General features: G+C 49.9%; 1 protein-coding gene across 3 annotated transcripts in view; it reads left to right on the top strand.

Annotated features, from left to right (window-relative positions):
* The window catches only part of LOC126291556 (CWF19-like protein 2), a 246,200-nt gene that overhangs the window by 140,529 nt on the left and 85,354 nt on the right, over positions 1-20,317 (top strand). For all 3 annotated transcript variants that reach the window (XR_007551811.1, XM_049985067.1, XM_049985068.1), the window contains exons 12-13: positions 519-674; positions 10,758-10,943. Coding sequence is in view for 2 of the 3 variants with exons in the window: in XM_049985067.1 (XP_049841024.1) it covers positions 519-674; positions 10,758-10,943 (342 nt within the window). In the remaining variant the exon portion in view is untranslated. The remainder of the gene's footprint in view (positions 1-518; positions 675-10,757; positions 10,944-20,317) is intronic.

The raw sequence follows: 20,317 nt of genomic DNA, 5'->3' as shown, positions 1-20,317 counted from the left end.
CAGAAACAAAAATAATCTATTGTGTGATCTCAGAGAGGTATGAAACTAACTGGAAATCTGTGACACCACCAACATAGTGAAAGTAAAGTAGCACCTTAAAAATTGCCCTGTTCTGCATTACGATGTACTGAACAGAGGCTCATATCCCAAAAGAGGTTGTTGTGTATTAGACAAATTGTGTGCCTCATTATTAAATTATAATCTGTAAAAGAAAATCAAGTTGCATTCTGCAAAATTAAGTACATGTACTTGTGACCAACCTACAATATTTGAACATATGCACTATACATATTGTTTTATATTATTATTTTCTTACTGTATAAATTACTGTTGTTGTGAGTATTGTTCTGTGGTAAGAAAATATAAGGATATGAATTACTCCCTTGAGGTGCTACCTGTCACTTCAGCTTTTTGGTGCAGATTTATTCACTGTGTCTCAGGACCCAAAGTGTGAAAGAGTAATTATGAGATTTTTAAGTTGTTCATTTTTAGTAATTTTTATGTCCCCCTTATTGCAGAGATTTCGCAAGGCCCTGGTGGCGATGTTTTTGGGGCGAGGACTGGACGTCGTGTTCTTTGAGACGGCAGTACACCTGAGCAAGATGCCTCACATGGTGCTGGAGTGCGTCCCAGTTCCAAAAGAGGCAGGCGACATGGCTCCTGTCTACTTTAAGGTAATACTCTCAGATGAAGCGTGTGTAGCAGTTAGAGGTGACAGGCTAGTACTTGCTTTAGGCACCACTACTAGAATGATGAGAAAGGGTTGAAACACAAGCATTGGTGCGAGTTAAAGTTGCAGTCAGTTGACATGGATCTGGACAAGGTGAGCAGGGCTTTACTCGTGAAACTGTTTTATTGAAACAACAGCAATAGTGCTGCAATTCGTTATGAGTATCAGCGCATTAAAGGAGAACTGAGATGTCCTATTTCTGCACAAGGGTTGAAGACTATGATTCGGAAGTTTGAATTTACTGGTGGTTTGGGAATTGCTTGTAGGAGAGCCTGATTATCAGTTGTACTCAAATGGTTGAAGGCATTGCTGTTGCAATGGCTGAGAATTTTGGATGCAATGTGCAGTTTTCAAGCAGTGCATGAGCTGTGGCACAACATCTGAACATTCTATGTTCCACTATTCAAAAAGTGCTGTGAACAGTGTGAAATTGATTTATAATATTACTTGAAAATACAGCTCTTTGGTTGCACAGGTAAAAAAATTTTCAACTTCACCTAGGTTTCAACTGCTCTAAGGCAGTCTTCTGATGAATACAGCTCTTCGATTGCACAGGTAAAAAATTTTTTATCTGTGCAACCTAAGAGCTGTATTTTCAAGTAATATTATAAATTTTGTCTATGGTTGCTGCATTATCGGCCATGTTCAAAATTGTAAGTGTGAAATCGTATACACAGTGCGATTCCAGATCATGGATGCAGATGGTCATCTCGTGGAACAATGTTTGTAACACTGAACATAAACATGGTATGCAATTAACAAATGTTACCTTCTCATATGGAAATTAAAATGTGTTTCTTTCAATGGTTTATTTGTTGTTTCTCTGCAGCATGTTGTTACAAATGTTTCCACAATGTCCTATGACCACTCAATTTTCATAGGGGGAAATGTTGAATTATTACCGTTCTGTATATCAGGTTTCACTCCTAACAGTTGTCCGGTGACTTTTCTCTGTCATTTGAGCAGATATTTGCAATTTTGTCCAGTCCAAACAAATTCTGCTCACCACATCTTTCTTTTGGCACCCTCCATCAACAGAAAGCATTAGTTAGTTTCCCATTGCAAACAAAATTATTCAAAATTATTTGTAAATGAGAATTTTATGTGCCCATTCAATAGAGCAGTCCCAAATTAGTCCAGGGCGATATTCATTTCATCAATATGTATAGCAGAAACACAAAGAATAACCAGTATTCCGGCAGCAAAGAAACTTACCCAGGCCCGCGCAGACTGCTAGTGCCACTCAGGAGGGCTGCTCAGTCACTGCTGGAGTTCTGGTTATTCTCTGTGTTTCTTCCTCCCTGTTAATATATATTTATAAAACGAAGATTGCACTAAGCTAATTGGGGACTGGTGTATTGAGTGGGCATGCAAAATAACACTACAAAATCATTTTGTTTGACACAGGAAACAACAACCCCCCCCCTCATACACAGAGAGAGATAAAGAGAATGTATTATGAATACTCCCATTTTCATGCAGTTATTACTTATGAATAAGAAATGTTATTTTTATTTAAAAGGTATGATACTAGAAATGTAAGTGATAATCAGTGTATCAGTATGAAACTAAATATAGGAGCCAAATAAAAGTAATGGAAGAGTTCTATCTAGTTAGACTTGAACCAGCAAATACACAAGTATGAGACTAGAATGCCATGCTTGCAGCTCTGATTAGCTTTGTGAAAATCATAGAAGTTTTTCAAACACTGGAAAATCCAAAATGGGATAATGACAATAGGGGACTGATGACCTCAGCTGTTAAGTCCCGTAGTGCCCAGAGCCATTTGAACCATTTGGTAATGACAATATTGTGAGCAGAATAGACTGCCACTGTACAGAGGAGATGCTGAGTCTCAGACAGGCACTCCAAAAAGAGTCCTAAACATGTGAGCTTTTGGCCAAAAGGCCTTCTTCTGAAACGCGCATGCGCGTGCGTATACACACACACACACACACACACACACACACACACACACACACACACACACACACAAAACACTGTTACCAAAAAAATGTTGTAAAACAAGTCTTTAATGTAGATACTGCATTTGTGCCACTGCTGCTAACAGGAACTACATAGAAAAGTTTATCCTTATTTTCAGAAATAAGTGCACAGGTAATTTGCAAAGTCTGTGTATAAAAATTTCTGAGAAGATACTTTTGAAATTAAAGATAGTCAAAGGTAGCTCATGTTTATCACCCAAAGGTGTGCAGACGTTTATTTTCCGAAATTCTCGAATGACAATTGCATTGGAAGACTGTGTGTCAAAAAAAGGTGGGACTCCATCAACATCTGACATAATAAAGAGAGGATACTTCAAATTTTGTGAATATTCTGAAAAACAACTGAGCAGCTCAATCCTAAGCAGGACAAACTTGATCACTTTCTGATGAATTTACTGCAAAGTGTGAACCATGACTTCATCAAGTTTGTGCAGAAGCTGTTACGCATGTTTCAGGAAACACAGCCATTGAAAGAGGATTTTCTGTTAACAAGGAAGTTTTGGTTGAAAACTTAGAAGGTTGTACAATTGTTGCAGAAAGAACTGTTTACAATGCAATATAATTGTTAGCCCCCCTCCCCCCCCTCCCCCCCATGACCCATGGACCTTGCCGTTGGTGGGGAGGCTTGCAGCGATACAGATAGCCTCAGCGATACAGATAGCCGTACCGTAGGTGCAACCACAATGGAGGGTTATCTGTTGAGAGGCCAGACAAACGTGTGGTTCCCGAAGAGGGGCAGCAGCCTTTTCAGTAGTTGTAGGGGCAACAGTATGTACGATTGACTGATCTGGCCTTGGAACAATAACCAAAACGGCCTTGCTGTGCTGGTACTGCGAACGGCTGAAAGCAAGGGGAAACTACAACCGTAATTTTTCCCGGGGGCATTCATCTTTACTGTATGGTTAAATGATGATTGTGTCCTCTTGGGTAAAATATTTCGGAGGTAAAATAGTCCCCCATCCGGATCTCCGAGCAGGGACTACTGAAGAGGACTTCATTATCAGGAGAAAGAAAGCTGGCATTCTATGGATCGGAGTGTGGAATGTCAGATCCCTTAATCGGGCAGGTAGGTTAGAAAATTTATAAATGGAAATGGATAGGTTAAAGTTAGATGTGGTGGGAATTAGTGAAGATGAGTGGCAGGAGGAACAAGACCTTTGATGAGGTGAATACAAAATAACATAGGGGTAATGCAGCAGTAGGTTTAATAATGAATAAAAAAAATAGGAGTGTGGGTAAGCTACTACAAACAGCATAGTGCACGCATTATTGTGGCTAAGATAGACACACGGCCACACTTACTACAGTAGTACAAGTTTATATGCCAACTAGCTCTGCAGATGGTGAAGAAATTGATGAAATGTATGATGAGATAAAAGAAATTATTCAGGTAGTGAAGGGAGATGAAAATTTAATAGTCATGGGTGACTTGAATTCAAGAGTAGGAAAAGGGGGAGAAGGAAACATATTAGGTGAATATGGATTGGGGGTAAGACATGAAAGAGGAAGCCGCCTGTTAGAATTTTACACAGGGCACAACTTAATCATAGCTAACACTTGGTTCAAGAATCGTGAAAGAAGATTGTTTACATGGAAGAACCCTGGAGATACTAGAAGGTATCAGATAGATTATATAATGGTAAGACAGAGATTTAGGAACCAGGTTTTAAATTGTAGGACATTTCCAGGGGCATATGTGGTTTCTGACCACAATCTATTGGTTATGAACTGTAGATTAAAACTGAAGAAATTGCAAAAAGGTGGGAATTTAAGGAGATGGGGCCTGGATAAAATGACTAAACCAGAGGTTGTACAGAGTTTCAGGGAGAGCATAATGGAACCATTGACAGCAATGGGGGAAAGAAATACAGTAGAAGAAGAATGGGTAGCTTTGAGGGATGAAGTAGTGAAGGTAGCAGAGGATCAAGTAGGTAAAATGACGAGGGCTGCTAGAAATCCTTGCGTAACAGAAGAAATATTGAATTTAATTGATGAAAGGAGAAAATATAAAAATGCATTAAATGAAGCAGGCGAAAAGGGATACAAATGTCTCAAAAATGAGATCGACAGGAAGTGCGAAATTGCTAATCATGGATGGCTTGAGGACACATGTAAGGGTAAGATAGATACTGCCTACAGAAAAATTAGAGAGACCTTTGAGAAAAGAGAACCACTTATGTGAATATCAAGAGCTCAGATGGAAACCCAGTTATAAGCAAAGAAGAGAAAGCAGAAAGGTGGAAGGAGTATATAGAGGGTCTATATAAGGGTGATGTACTTCAGGACAACATTATGGAAATGGAAGAGCATGTAGATGAAGATGAAATGGGAGATATGATAGTACATGAAGAGTTTGACAGAGCACATAAAGACCTAAGTCGAAACAAGGCCTCGGTAGTAGACAATATTCCATTTCAACTACTGGTAGCATTGGGATAGCCAGTCCTGACAAAACTCTAGCATCTGGTGAGCAAGATGTACGAGACAGGCGAAATACCCTCAGACTTCAAGAAGAGTCTAATAGTCCCAATCCCAAAGAAAGCAGGTGTTGACAGATGTGAAGATTTACGAACTATCAGTTTATTAAGTCACAGCTGCAAAATACTAATGTGAATTCTTTACAGCTGAATGGAAACACTGGTAGAAGCCGACCTCTGGGAAGATCAGTTTGGATTCTGTAGAAATATTGGAACACGTGAGGGCGTACTGACCCTACGACTTAACTTAGAAACTAGATTAAGGAAAGGCAAACCTACATTTCTAGCATTTGTAGACTTAGAGAAAGCTTTTGACAATGTTGTTTGGAATACTCTTTTTGAAATTCTGAAGGTGGCAGGGGTAAAATACAGGGAACGAAAGGCTATTTACAATTTGTACAGAAACCAGATGGCAGTTATAAGGGTCGAGGAACATGAAAGGGAAGCAGTGGTTGGGAAGGGAGTGAGACAGGGCTGTAGCCTCTCCCCGATGTTATTCAATCTGTATATTGAGAAAGCAGTAAAGGAAACAAAAGAAAAATTTGGTGTAGGTATTAAAATCTTTGGAGAAGAAGTAAAAACTTTGAGGTTTGCCGATGACATTGTAATTCTGTCAAAGACAGCAAAGGACCTGGAAGAGCAGTTGAATGGAATGGACTGTGTCTTGAAAGGAGGATATAAGATGAAAATCAACAAAAGCAAAATGAGGGTAATGGAATGTAGTCGAATTAAATTGGGTGATGCTGAGGGAATTAGATTAGGAAATGAGAAACTTAAAGTAGTAAAGGAGTATTGCTATTTGGGTAGCAAAATAACTGATGATGGTCAAAGTAGAGAGGATATAAAATGTAGACTGGCAGTGGAAAGGAAAGCACATCTGAAGAAGAGAAATTTGTTAACATTGAGTATAGAATTCAGTGTCAGGAAGTCGTTTCTGAAAGTATTTGTATGGAGTGTAGCCATGTGTGCAAGTGAAACGTGGACAATAAATAGTTTGGACAGTAAGAGAATAGAAGTTTCGAAATGTAGTGCTACAGAAGAATGCTGAAGATTAGATGGGTAGATCACATAACTAATGAGGAGGTATTGAATAGAATTGGGGAGAAGAGGAGTTTGTGGCACAACTTGACTAGAAGAAGGGGTGGTTGGTTGGACATGTTCTGATTCATCAAGGGATCACCAATTTATTATTGGAAGGCAGCGTGGAATGTAAGAATCGTAGAGGGAGACCAAGAGATGAATACACTAAGCAGATTCAGAAGGATGTAGGTTGCAGTAAGTACTGGGAGATGAAGAAGCTTGCACAGGATAGAGTAGCATGGAGAGCTGCATCAAATCAGTCTCAGGACTGAAGACCACAACAACAACAACAACAACAATAATAGTTAGGTGCTTTACTAAATAGTGAGAAACAACTGAATGTGGACATTACAAAATACTGTTGTATTAGCTGTGAAGAATGCTTCTTCCAAAAGAGTAGTAGCCTTGAAAAAGAAGAAATCTGATGAAAATGAAGTGGCCAATCTTAAAAGAAGAATAGTTGAAGAAATAAAAGAACTGAAAAATTTAAAAAGTGTGGTTATTGATAACACAAAACAAGAGGCTGTTGTTTTATATGTTGAAGTTGCCAATTTTAGCTGAGAAACTTTACTGTGAAGTTTAACATTTGACATAAATTTTGTACCTCGAAAGGGTTACATTGTTTTAACACAAATTGTAAGTTCTCATTGCATTACTGTGTTCCAAATCCATTTCAGTGCTTATCCTCATACAATGTTCCAAGTACTTTGTAATTAAGTGGCTCTAATGCCTTTACTTCTATTTATTTGTTAAATGCACAATACAAAAACGTACAGTCTGTTAATCAAAACAGTCCCTTAGTTTATGCCTCACACAAAGTTAATCAAAAGTACATCCAGGATTTCAGGTGTCTGTGCAAGACCTAAAAGAGATACCGAAAGATAACTTGTATCAGTTTACTCGCATTACAGGTGTTCAATATGGGTACCGTTCCAGATGTGACGTCTGTCTCAGTACACAACTCCATCCCCTGCCAAAGACGTGTCAACATCTCACAGTTGCTAACAACAACCACATTAATTATCCTTCCTTGCAACACTTCCATCTTAAGTGGCTGTGGAGGCAGGAATACATGATCTTTGACACAACCTGATAAAAAGAAATCGCATTTAGTAAAGTCAGGTGGCTGGAGTGAGGGTCTACTGAAGAAGAGGAGATGCCTCACAATGAAAAGCTCATTCAGTTATGGTAGTGAGGTAATCATGAATGCCTGAAAGAAGGTGAGGTGGACCACCATCTTGCAAATGAAATCTCCAATGTCTGGCTGATGGCTGCAGCAAGTCCTGCTACACAGTTTTCTCTGCAAAGAAACACAGTCCATAAAGTTTTGAAGATGATGTGGCACAAAAAATGTTAACTTTTGTATCACAATTGAATTCCACAGTCTCATGTGGATATTCTGTGTCCTGGATGCACATTTTATGATAATTCATCTTTCCAGGCACATGAAATGCTGGCTCGTAATTATGATAATTCACCTTTCTTTCCAGACAAATGAAATGTTGGCTTGTCACTGAATACAAGTAATTGGGCAAATTTGTAACTGTCTGTGATATGTTGTTTTCTCTGATGAAGAAAGCTTCTACACATATGGGAAGCTTAATTAGAACAACATTCACATCTAAAGTTTGGAAAACTCCCACAGTTTCTGGGCACGTGTCAGAGACACTGGAAAGGTGATTCATGGAGCAAACAGTAAGAGAATCTGTTTATCTGGACATGTTATAGCAATTTGTTGTCCCTTCGCTTCTTCCTCTTTAGCCAAATATGATCTTCCAGCAGCATGGGTGCCCATGTACTGGATCTTACACGTTCGTGTCTTCATAGACTGAACTTTTAAACAGAGATGGACAGGATGTGATGGTTCAGCTGAGTGGCCACTCAAATCTCTGGTTATAACTCCCGTGGAGTTCTTCCTGTGGGGTTTGTGACAAAGCAGATGGATTCCATCCAGCTGTTACATTTTTGATAATCGCCAGACCAAAATCGTGAGAGCAGTATAAAATAAAGAAGTTTGTACAGTCAAATGGCAGAAATGACACTCAAACAATGTGATCATTTATATGGCATGTGCACAGTACCAAAAATCTTGAATATTAATACAGGGCTCATCCAACTTAACTTTTTTATCCATTACATTCATTTGGATAATTAGACTCCACTGGTGTGACTAGTTTACTTAAAAACTGTGCTAACTACAAAGACTAGGAACTTTGGTATTGTTCCTGAGTAAACATGTACCTGATTGCTAACTTTCTCATCAAGTAAATAAAAAACACATGTAAAGAGTGGTACCATATATACTGCTAATGTCGAAAGTACGCTAGCAAACTCTGCCCTCATTTTTACATAGACGTCACTATTAATAGTTAAAACATTGTTACTAAGATAGAATACTATACAGTGTGCCTGAAAAAGAACTCCCTAGTTTTAATGTGCCCTAGAATCTGTACAAAGTGACAAAATTATAGCTTGTGGTGTTTGATTCATCAACTCTCCAAGTTTGGCTCCCCTGCAGTTGGCAGGTCTGCTTGACCTTGAAACGTCACCAGAGCTGTTTTTTTTCCTGTGTTCCCTCAGTTCAGTCCAGGTGTGTGTGCAGTGCAGTGCAGTGCACTGCAGAGCAGTGCACTGCAGAGCAGTGCACTGCAGAGCAGAGCAGAGCAACTCAGCAATAATATGTACTCACAGAAAGCACAGTGTATTATTTGGCTTGTGAAAACTTAGTCAGTCATAACAGTGCAACATAATTTTATATGTCAGTATGGTGGTGAACTACCTAAAGCAAAAACTATCTGTCATTGGCTAAAGTTTCTCAAGGAAATCGGTAGTGTTTTAAAGCTAAATCACCAGGTAGACAGAACTTCTGAAGATGTTGTTGAACAGGGGCTTGTGTTTTTCCAACAAGATCGCGCCCCACCTCACTACAGTAACCACGTGCGTGTGGCTCTTGACATTTACTTTCCAGGAAGGTGATAGGCAGGGCTGGCGAAGTACCTTGGACCTCACAAAGCTTAGTCTTAACCCCACTGAACTTTTTCTTTTTGGGTCACATAAGAAATGTGTACAGTGAAAAGACCAGAGACATCAATAATTTACAAGAAAGAATCGTAGCTGCGGTAGGGACAGTTGGTGAATATATGGCGAGAGAAGTGGAATATCGTCGCGACGTGTGCCGGGCAACAAATGAATTCCACGTTGTCAAATACCCTGTATTTTGGCAAACTACACAGCATAATTCTGTAGCAATTATTACTGTATCTAAAAATTCACATTCAGAAGAATGTCCCTCCACTGTTCAGTTAATCAGAAACGTAAATTTTAAAATGTGAACATCATAGATAATTGTAGTTGTAAGTATTTTACTTTTATAAAAGAAAGGCTTTTGGAACTCATTTTAATCAGCGTATTGAAGGTTATGGTATGAGCATGATCTGCACCCAGAGTTAGTGTACAATGTTCGCAGACGAGTTAGCATAAATCACAAGTCATAAAATGTGCTAAGTTTTATCAAAATTTTGCCTCCAGGAAATCATTCTGTAATTTAGTGGCTGTTCAGTGATTCATTGGACAGTGAATGTGTAATTATTATTGTGGACTGTGCTGAACTTCAATAATGTTCACTGTAATAATAGATTCAGCCTATAAACATTACTACCATCAATAGTTAGTTACAGTGCACACTGTTTTCATATTGATTTGACTGTTAGAGTACAAAGAAAGTGATTTAAGAGATTTATCCAGTGACTGTGTAAATTATACATGTTTGCCACACGAGAACTGTTATGAATAGTCATGTCTGTGTTAGTTTGCTGTACTCAAAGAGACACACTATCACACATCAACTGAGTGTATTATGTGGCTAATGGATTATTTGTGCATAACTATGATATTTGAGAGACAGTCTGGCCATAAACTGTAGTTATTCAACACCAAAGGTCAATTAAAGTGTTTTAACTGTAACATCAGTGTAGAGTACATAATTGAGAATAGCCATCTTTCGACAATCACTTTTCAGTCAGATTCGACAGAGGTGCAGCTATTGGAGGCATCTTAGCACAGGCAAAGACACTTATATTACAGGTTATGTCAAAGACACTGTGTACGTCTCATCTGTGTGTGATATTGGTAATCTCGTAGCAGAATTATGGATGTAATTCCTCCATCATCCCAGACATGCTTGTGCACACAGGGGTTGAGATAGAGTTTTGTCTAGACCTTTTACAGTTTTGTGTAGACATTTTACGAGTTACGAAAGAAGCCCATGTTGAAGTGTATTAATTTTTGTACAAAGCTTTTTGATTTACTTTAGATGGTACCTCAAACAGCAGGTACCTATGTCTCATAGTTTTTTAATTGCATTTGGAAATTGGGGAGATTTAGTGTGGAAACTCCACATTATGGCAAGCTGGATTGGAAAGTGGAAGAAGACTGACCATGCTGTACTGTATAAAACTTTTTCAGAAAGCCATCATGGAGTGCGAGATGGAGTGGTCGATGAACAAGAAGCTGGTGGACCTGGACGGCAGCAAGAATGTTCGGCGTGCCATTCCCAGAGGACTACCCTACTTTTGGGTGGGGTTTGGCAATGAAGACAAGTTTGCACACATTATTGAAGATGAGAAGCATTTCCCCAAGAATTTTGCTCAGGTTAGTGGCTATTACTAAAGGAGAATCACTTATGTCTGTTATTACTGTACATCACACTGTGTCATGTAGTTAATTATGTTCATGGGTAGTTTGGAAAAATGAATCCTTTCTAACTCTCAGACTTAAAGCAGAATATAGTGATCCCATTCCCAGAAAAGATGGATGCTGACAGGTATGAATATTATCAAACCATCAGTTTAATAAGACACAGACTACTTATTTATAGAATAATGGGAAGTCTTGTAAAAGCAGATCTTGAGCAAGATAAGTTTGGGTTTTGAAGAAATGTAGGGACACATGAGACAATACTGACCATACAGTTTATCTGAAAAGATGGGAAACCTATGTCTATAACATTTGACAATATAGAGATGGGTTTTTTTATTGTAGACTCGAATACACTCTTTGAAATTCTGAAGGTAGTAACGATAAAATATACGAGGAGAAGATTATCTATAACTTTACAGAAACCAATAGGCAGTAAGCATCAAAGAAAATGTAGCTGTGATACTGGTACAAGAGATACCTCAAGTACTATCCTCTCCTGTAGATCCTGTCTCCTCTGCAGAGAGTACAGGGTCTATCATTCTCATGCACATGGCTGCAAGTGGCATCAGGTCCAGGTGTCCTGTACAGGGTGAGAGGGGGGGCCAGCGAGGCCCCAGGGCATTGCACTGCAAGTGGCGTCAGGTCCAGGTGTCCTGTACAGGGTAGAGGGGGGGGGGGGGGCAGCGAGGCCCCAGGGCATTGCACTGCAAGTGGCGTCAGGTCCAGGTGTCCTGTACAGGGTGCGAGGGGGGGCCAGCGATGCCCCAGGGCATTGCACTGCAAGTGGCGTCAGGTCCAGGTGTCCTGTACAGGGTGAGAGGGGGAGCCAGTGAGGCCCCACGGCATTGCAGTGCGAGTGGCGTCAGGTCCAGGTGTCCTGTACAGGGTGAGAGGGGGGGCCAGCGATGCCCCAGGGCATTGCACTGCAAGTGGCGTCAGGTCCAGGTGTCCTGTACAGGGTGAGAGGGGGAGCCAGCGAGGCCCCAGGGCATTGCACTGCAAGTGCCGTCAGGTCCAGGTGTCCTGTACAGGGTGAGAGGGAGGGCCAGCGATGCCCCAGTGCATTGCACTGCAAGTGGCGTCAGGTCAGGGTGTGATGGCAGGTTGAGGGGGGGGGAGGGGGGGGTGTCAGCGAGACCCCAGGGCATTGCACTGCAAGTGGCGTCAGGTCCAGGTGTCCTGTACAGCAATTGGGGGGGGGGGGGGCAGCGAGACCCCAGGGCATTGCACTGCAAGTGGCGTCAGGTCCAGGTGTCCTGTACAGGGTAGAGGGGGGGGGGGGTGCAGCTAGACCCCAGGGCATTGCACTGCAAGTGGCGTCAGGTCCAGGTGTCCAGTACAGTGTAAAGGGGGGGGGGGGGGGGGGGGGGTGCAGCTAGACCCCAGGGCATTGCACTGCAAGTGGCGTCAGGTCCAGGTGTCCTGTACAGGGTGAGATGGGGGGCCAGCGAGGCCCCACGGCATTGCACTGCAAGTGGCGTCAGGTCCAGGTGTCCTGTACAGGGTGAGACGGGGGGTCAGCGAGGCCCCAGGGCATTGCACTGCAAGTGGCGTCAGATCCAGGTGTCCTGTACAGGGTTAGAGGGGGGGCCAGTGAAGCCCCAGGGCATTGCACTGCAAGTGGCGTCAGGTCCAGGTGTCCTGTACAGGGTGAGAAGGAGGGCCACCGAGGCCCCAGGGCATTGCACTGCTAATGGCGTCAGGTCCAGGTGTCCTGTACATGGTTAGAGGGGTGGGCCAGCGAGGCCCCAGGGCATTGCACTGCAAGTGGCATCAGGCCCAGGTGTCCTGTACAGGGTGAGAGGGGGGGCCAGCGATGCCCCAGGGCGTCAGCTCCAGGTGTCCTGTACAGGATGAGAGGGGGGGCCAGCGATGCCCCAGGGCATTGCACTGCAAGTGGCATCAGGCCCAGGTGTCCTGTACAGGGTGAGAGGGGGGCCCAGTGAGGCCTCAGGGCATTGCACTGCAAGTGGCGTCAGGTCCAGGTATCCTGTACAGGGTGAGACGGAGGGCCAGCGAGGCCCCAGGGCATTGCACTGCTAATGGCGTCAGGTCCAGGTGTCCTGTACATGGTTAGAGGGGTGGGCCAGCGAGGCCCCAGGGCATTGCACTGCAAGTGGCATCAGGCCCAGGTGTCCTGTACAGGGTGAGAGGGGGGGCCAGCGAGGCCCCAGGGCATTTCACTGCAAGTGGCGTCAGGTCCAGGTGTCCTGTACAGGGTGAGAGGGGGGGCCAGCGATGCCACAGGGCATTGCACTGCAAGTGGCGTCAGGTCCAGGTGTCCTGTACAGGGTGAGAGGGGGGCCAGCGAGGCCCAGGGCATTGCACTGCAAGTGGCGTCAGGTCAGGGTGTGATGGCAGGCTGAGGGGGGGGAGGGGGGGGTGTCAGCGAGACCCCAGGGCATTGCACTGCAAGTGGCGTCAGGTCCAGGTGTCCTGTACAGCGTATTGGTATTGCGGGGGGGGGGCAACGAGACCCCAGGGCATTGCACTGCAAGTGGCATCAGGTCCGGGTGTCCTGTACAGGGTGAGAGGGGGGGCCAGCGATGCCACAGGGCATTGCACTGCAAGTGGCGTCAGGTCCAGGTGTCCTGTACAGGGTGAGAGGGGGGCCAGCGAGGCCCAGGGCATTGCACTGCAAGTGGCGTCAGGTCAGGGTGTGATGGCCGGCTGAGGTGGGGAGGGGGGGGGGTGTCAGCGAGACCCCAGGGCATTGCACTGCAAGTGGCGTCTGGTCCAGGTGTCCTGTACAGGGTGAGAGGGGGGGGGCCAGCGAGGCCCCAGGGCATTGCACTGCAAGTGGCGTCAGGTCCAGGTGTCCTGTACAGGGTGAGAGGGGGAGCCAGGGAGGCCCCAGGGCATTGCACTGCAAGTGGCGTCAGGTCCAGGTGACCTGTACAGGGTGAGAGGGAGGGCCAGCGATGCCCCAGGGCATTGCACTACAAGTGGCGTCAGGTCCAGGTGTCTTGTACAGGGTGAGAGGGGGGCCCAGCGAGGCCTCAGGGCATTGCACTGCAAGTGTCGTCAGGTCCAGGTGTCCTGTACAGGGTGAGACGGAGGGCCAGCGAGGCCCCAGGGCATTGCACTGCAAGTGGCGTCAGGTCAGGGTGTGATGGCCGGCTGAGGTGGGGAGGGGGGGGGTGTCAGCGAGACCCCAGGGCATTGCACTGCAAGTGGCGTCAGGTCCAGGTGTCTTGTACAGGGTGAGAGGGGGGCCCAGTGAGGCCTCAGGGCATTGCACTCCGAGTGGCGTCAGGTCCAGGTGTCCTGTACAGGTTGAGAGGGGGGGGGGGGGGGGGGGCAGCGAGACCCCAGGGCATTGCACTGCAAGTGGCGTCAGGTCCAGGTGTCCTGTACAGAGTGAGGGGGGGGGGGGGGGGTGCAGCTAGACCCCAGGACATTGCACTGCAAGTGGCGTCAGGTCCAGGTGTCCTGTACAAGCTGAGAGGGGGGGCCAGCGAAGCCTCAGGGCATTGCACTATAGTGGCGTCACGTCCAGGTGTCCTGTACAGTGTGAGAGGGAGGGCCAGCGATGCCCCAGGGCATTGCACTGCAAATGGCGTCAGGTCCAGGTGTGGTGTACATGGTTAGAGCGGTGGGCCAGCGAGGCCCCAGGCATTGCACTGCAAGTGGCGTCAGGTCCAGGTGTCCTGTACAGGGTGAGAGGGGGGGGCCAGCGAGGCCCCAGGGATTTCACTGCAAGGGGCGTCAGGTCCAGGTGTCCTGTACAGGGTGAGAGGGGGGGCCAGCGATGCCACAGGGCATTGCACTGCAAGTGGCATCAGGTCCAGGTGTCCTGTACAGGGTGAGAGGGGGGCCTGCGAGGCCCACGGCATTGCTCTGCAAGTGGCGTCAGGTCAGGGTGTGATGGCAGGCTGAGGGGGGGAGGGGGGGGGTGTCAGCGAGACCCCAGGGCATTCTACTGCAAGTGGCGTCAGGTCCAGGTGTCCTGTACAGGGTAGAGGGGGGGGGGGGGGGGGATGGTGCAGCTAGACCCCTGGGCATTGCACTGCAAGTGGCGTCTGGTCCAGGTGTCCTGTACAGGGTGAGAGGGGGGGCCAGCGAGGCCCCAGGGCATTGCACTGAAAATGGCGTCAGGTCCAGGTGTCCTGTACAGGGTGAGAGGGGGAGCCAGCGAGGCCCCAGCGCATTGCACTGCAAGTGGCGTCAGGTCCAGGTGTCTTGTACAGGGTGAGAGAGGGTCCAGCGAGGCCCCAGGGCATTGCACTGCAAGTGGCGTCAGGTCCAGGTGTCCTGTACAGGGTGAGAGGGGGGGCCAGTGAGGCCCCAGGGCATTGAACTGCAAGTGGCGTCAGGTCCAGGTGTCCTGTACAGGGTAGAGGGGGGGGGGGGGGGGGGGTGCAGCTAGACCCCTGGGCATTGCACTGCAAGTGGCGTCTGGTTCAGGTGTCCTGTACAGGGTGAGAGGGGGGGCCAGCGAGGCCCCAGGGCATTGCACGCAAGTGGCGTCAGGTCCAGGTGTCCTGTACACGGTGAGAGGGAGGGCCAGCGAGGCCCCAGGGCATTGCACGCAAGTGGCGTCAGGTCCAGGTGTCCTATACAGGGTGTGACGAGGGGCCAGCGAGGCCCCAGGTCATTGCACTGCAAGTGGCGTCAGGTCCAGGTGTCCTGTGCAGGGTTAGAGGGGGGACAAGCGAGGCCACAGGGCATTGCACTGCAAGTGGCGTCAGGTCCAGGTGTCCTGTACAGGGTGAGAGGGGGGCCAGCGAGGCCCCAGGGCATTGCACTATAGTGGCGTCACGTCCAGGTGTCCTATAAACGGTGAGAGGGACGGCCAGCGATGCCCCAGGGCATTGCACTGCAAGTGGTGTCAGGTCCAGGTGTCTTGTACAGGGTGAGAGAGGGTCCAGCGAGGCCCCAGGGCATTGCACTGCAAGTGGCGTCAGGTCCAGGTGTCCTGTACAGGGTGAGAGGGGGGGCCAGTGAGGCCCCAGGGCATTGCACTGCAAGTGGTGTCAGGTCCAGGTGTCCTGTACAGGGTGGAAGCGTGGGCCAGTGAGGCACCAGGGCATTGCACTGCAAGTGGGGTCAGGTCCAGGTGTCCTCTACAGGGTAAGGGGGGGGGGGGGGGGTGTAGCTGGACCACAGGGCATTGCACTGCAAGTGGCGTCAGGTCCAGGTGTCATGTTCAGGGGGAGAGGGGGGGGGAGGGGGGAGGGCGGCACCGAGACCCGAGGGCATTGCACTGCAAGTGGCGTCAGGTCCAGGTGTCCTGTACTGGTTGAGACGGGGTGCCAGCGAGGCCCCAGGGCATTGCATTGCAAATGGCGTCATGTCCAGGTGTCCTGTACAGTGTTAGAGGGGGGGGGGGGGGGGGGGGCAAGCGAGGCCCCAGGGCATTGCACTGCAAGTGGCGTCAGGTCCAGGTGTCCTGTACAGGGTGAAAGCGTGGGCCAGTGAGGCACCAGGGCATTGCACTGCAAGTGGGGTCAGGTCCAGGTGTCCTCTACAGGGAAAGGGGGGGGGGGGGGGGGGGGGTGTAGCTGGACCACAGGGCATTGCACTGCAAGTAGCGTCAGGTCCAGGTGTCCTGTACAGTTTGAGACGGGGGGCAAGCAAGGCCCCAGGGCATTGCACTGCAAATGGCGTCAGGTCCAGGTGTCCTGTACAGGGTGAGAGGGGGGGCCAGTGAGACCCCAGGGCATTGCACTGCAAGTGGGGTCAGGTCCAGGTGTCCTGTACAGGGTGAAAGCGTGGGCCAGTGAGGCACCAGGGCATTGCACTGCAAGTGGGGTCAGGTCCAGGTGTCCTCTACAGGGTAAGGGGGGGGGGGGGGTGTAGCTGGACCACAGGGCATTGCACTGCAAGTGGCGTCAGGTCCAGGTGTCATGTTCAGGGGGAGAGGGGGGGGAGGGGGGAGGGCGGCACCGAGACCCGAGGGCATTGCACTGCAAGTGGCGTCAGGTCCAGGTGTCTTGTACTGGTTGAGACGGGGTGCCAGCGAGGCCCCAGGGCATTGCATTGCAAATGGCGTCATGTCCAGGTGTCCTGTACAGTGTTAGAGGGGGGGGGGGGGGGGGCAAGCGAGGCCCCAGGGCATTGCACTGCACGTGGCGTCAGGTCCAGGTGTCCTGTACAGGGTGAAAGCGTGGGCCAGTGAGGCACCAGGGCATTGCACTGCAAGTGGGGTGAGGTCCAGGTGTCCTGTACAGGGTGAGAGGTGGGGCCAGCGAGGCCCCAGGGCATTGCACGCAAGTGGCGTCAGGTCCAGGTGTCCTATACAGGGTGTGACGAGGGGCCAGCGAGGCCCCAGGTCATTGCACTGCAAGTGGCGTCAGGTCCAGGTGTCCTGTGCAGGGTTAGAGGGGGGACAAGCGAGGCCACAGGGCATTGCACTGCAAGTGGCGTCAGGTCCAGGTGTCCTGTACAGGGTGAGAGGGGGGCCAGCGAGGCCCCAGGGCATTGCACTATAGTGGCGTCACGTCCAGGTGTCCTATAAACGGTGAGAGGGACGGCCAGCGATGCCCCAGGGCATTGCACTGCAAGTGGTGTCAGGTCCAGGTGTCTTGTACAGGGTGAGAGAGGGTCCAGCGAGGCCCCTGGGCATTGCACTGCAAGTGGCGTCAGGTCCAGGTGTCCTGTACAGGGTGAGAGGGGGGGCCAGTGAGGCCCCAGGGCATTGCACTGCAAGTGGGGTCAGGTCCAGGTGTCCTGTACAGGGTGAAAGCGTGGGCCAGTGAGGCACCAGGGCATTGCACTGCAAGTGCGGTCAGGTCCAGGTGTCCTCTACAGGGTAAGGGGGGGGGATGTAGCTGGACCACAGGGCATTACGCTGCAAGTGGCGTCAGGTCCAGGTGTCATGTTCAGGGGGAGAGGTGGGGGGAGGGGGGAGGGTGGCACCGAGACCCGAGGGCATTGCACTGCAAGTGGCGTCAAGTCCCGGTGTCCTGTACTGGTTGAGACGGGGTGCCAGCGAGGCCCCAGGGCATTGCATTGCAAATGGCGTCATGTCCAGGTGTCCTGTACAGTGTTAGAGGGGGGGGGGGGGGGGCAAGCGAGGCCCCAGGGCATTGCACTGCAAGTGGCGTCAGGTCCAGGTGTCCTGTACAGGGTGAAAGCGTGGGCCAGTGAGGCACCAGGGCATTGCACTGCAAGTGGGGTCAGGTCCAGGTGTCCTGTACAGGGTGAAAGCGTGGGCCAGTGAGGCACCAGGGCATTGCACTGCAAGTGGGGTCAGGTCCAGGTGTCCTCTACAGGGTAAGGGGGGGGGGGGGGTGTAGCTGGACCACAGGGCATTGCACTGCAAGTGGCGTCAGGTCCAGGTGTCATGTTCAGGGGGAGAGGGGGGGGGAGGGGGGAGGGCGGCACCGAGACCCGAGGGCATTGCACTGCAAGTGGCATCAGGTCCAGGTGTCCTGTACAGGGTGAAAGCGTGGGCCAGTGAGGCACCAGGGCATTGCACTGCAAGTGGGGTCAGGTCCAGGTGTCCTGTACAGGGTGAGAGGGGGGGCCAGTGAGGCCCAAGGCATTGCACTGCAAGTGGCGTCAGGTCCAGGTGTCATGGCAGGGTGAGGGGGGGTGGGTCAGCGAGACCCAAGGGCATTGCACTGCAAGTGGTGTCAGGTCCAGGTGTCCTGTACAGGGTGAGACAGGGGGCCAGCGAAGCCCCACGGCATTGCACTGCAAGTGGCGTCAGGTCCAGGTGTCCTGTACATGGTTAGAGGGGAGGGCCAGCGAGGCCCCAGGGCATAGCACTGCAAGTGGCGTCAGGTCCAGGTGTCCTGTACAGGGTGAGAGGGGGGGCCAGCGATGCCACAGGGCATTGCACGCAAGTGGCGTCAGGTCCAGGTGTCCTATACAGGGTGTGACGAGGGGCCAGCGAGGCCCCAGGTCATTGCACTGCAAGTGGCGTCAGGTCCAGGTGTCCTGTGCAGGGTTAGAGGGGGGACAAGCGAGGCCACAGGGCATTGCACTGCAAGTGGCGTCAGGTCCAGGTGTCCTGTACAGGGTGAGAGGGGGGCCAGCGAGGCCCCAGGGCATTGCACTATAGTGGCGTCACGTCCAGGTGTCCTATAAACGGTGAGAGGGACGGCCAGCGATGCCCCAGGGCATTGCACTGCAAGTGGTGTCAGGTCCAGGTGTCTTGTACAGGGTGAGAGAGGGTCCAGCGAGGCCCCAGGGCATTGCACTGCAAGTGGCGTCAGGTCCAGGTGTCCTGTACAGGGTGAGAGGGGGGGCCAGTGAGGCCCCAGGGCATTGCACTGCAAGTGGTGTCAGGTCCAGGTGTCCTGTACAGGGTGAAAGCGTGGGCCAGTGAGGCACCAGGGCATTGCACTGCAAGTGGGGTCAGGTCCAGGTGTCCTCTACAGGGTAAGGGGGGGGGGGGGGTGTAGCTGGACCACAGGGCATTGCACTGCAAGTGGCGTCAGGTCCAGGTGTCATGTTCAGGGGGAGAGGGGGGGGGGGAGGGGGGAGGGCGGCACCGAGACCCGAGGGCATTGCACTGCAAGTGGCGTCAGGTCCAGGTGTCCTGTACTGGTTGAGACGGGGGTGCCAGCGAGGCCCAGGGCATTGCATTGCAAATGGCGTCATGTCCAGGTGTCCTGTACAGTGTTAGAGGGGGGGGGGGGGGGGGGCAAGCGAGGGCCCAGGGCATTGCACTGCAAGTGGCGTCAGGTCCAGGTGTCCTGTACAGGGTGAAAGCGTGGGCCAGTGAGGCACCAGGGCATTGCACTGCAAGTGGGGTCAGGTCCAGGTGTCCTCTACAGGGAAAGGGGGGGGGGGGGGTGTAGCTGGACCACAGGGCATTGCACTGCAAGTGGCGTCAGGTCCAGGTGTCCTGTACAGTTTGAGACGGGGGGCAAGCAAGGCCCCAGGGCATTGCACTGCAAATGGCGTCAGGTCCAGGTGTCCTGTACAGGTTGACAGGGGGGGCCAGTGAGGCCCCAGGGCATTGCACTGCAAGTGGGGTCAGGTCCAGGTGTCCTGTACAGGGTGAAAGCGTGGGCCAGTGAGGCACCAGGGCATTGCACTGCAAGTGGGGTCAGGTCCAGGTGTCCTCTACAGTGTAAGGGGGGGGGGGGGGGGGGGGGTGTAGCTGGACCACAGGGCATTGCACTGCAAGTGGCGTCAGGTCCAGGTGTCATGTTCAGGGGGAGAGGCGGGGGAGGGGGGAGGGCGGCAAGGAGACCCGAGGGCATTGCACTGCAAGTGGCGTCAGGTCCAGGTGTCCTGTACTGGTTGAGACGGGGTGCCAGCGAGGCCCCAGGGCATTGCATTGCAAATGGCGTCATGTCCAGGTGTCCTGTACAGTGTTAGGGGGGGGGGGGGGGGGGGCAAGCGAGGCCCCAGGGCATTGCACTGCA

Source organism: Schistocerca gregaria, chromosome 9 (genome assembly GCF_023897955.1).
Source record: "Schistocerca gregaria isolate iqSchGreg1 chromosome 9, iqSchGreg1.2, whole genome shotgun sequence".
NCBI classification, from domain to species: Eukaryota; Metazoa; Arthropoda; class Insecta; order Orthoptera; family Acrididae; genus Schistocerca; species Schistocerca gregaria.
The sequence above is the reverse complement of the archived record's forward strand: the minus strand, read 5'-3'. Positions and strand labels throughout refer to the sequence as shown.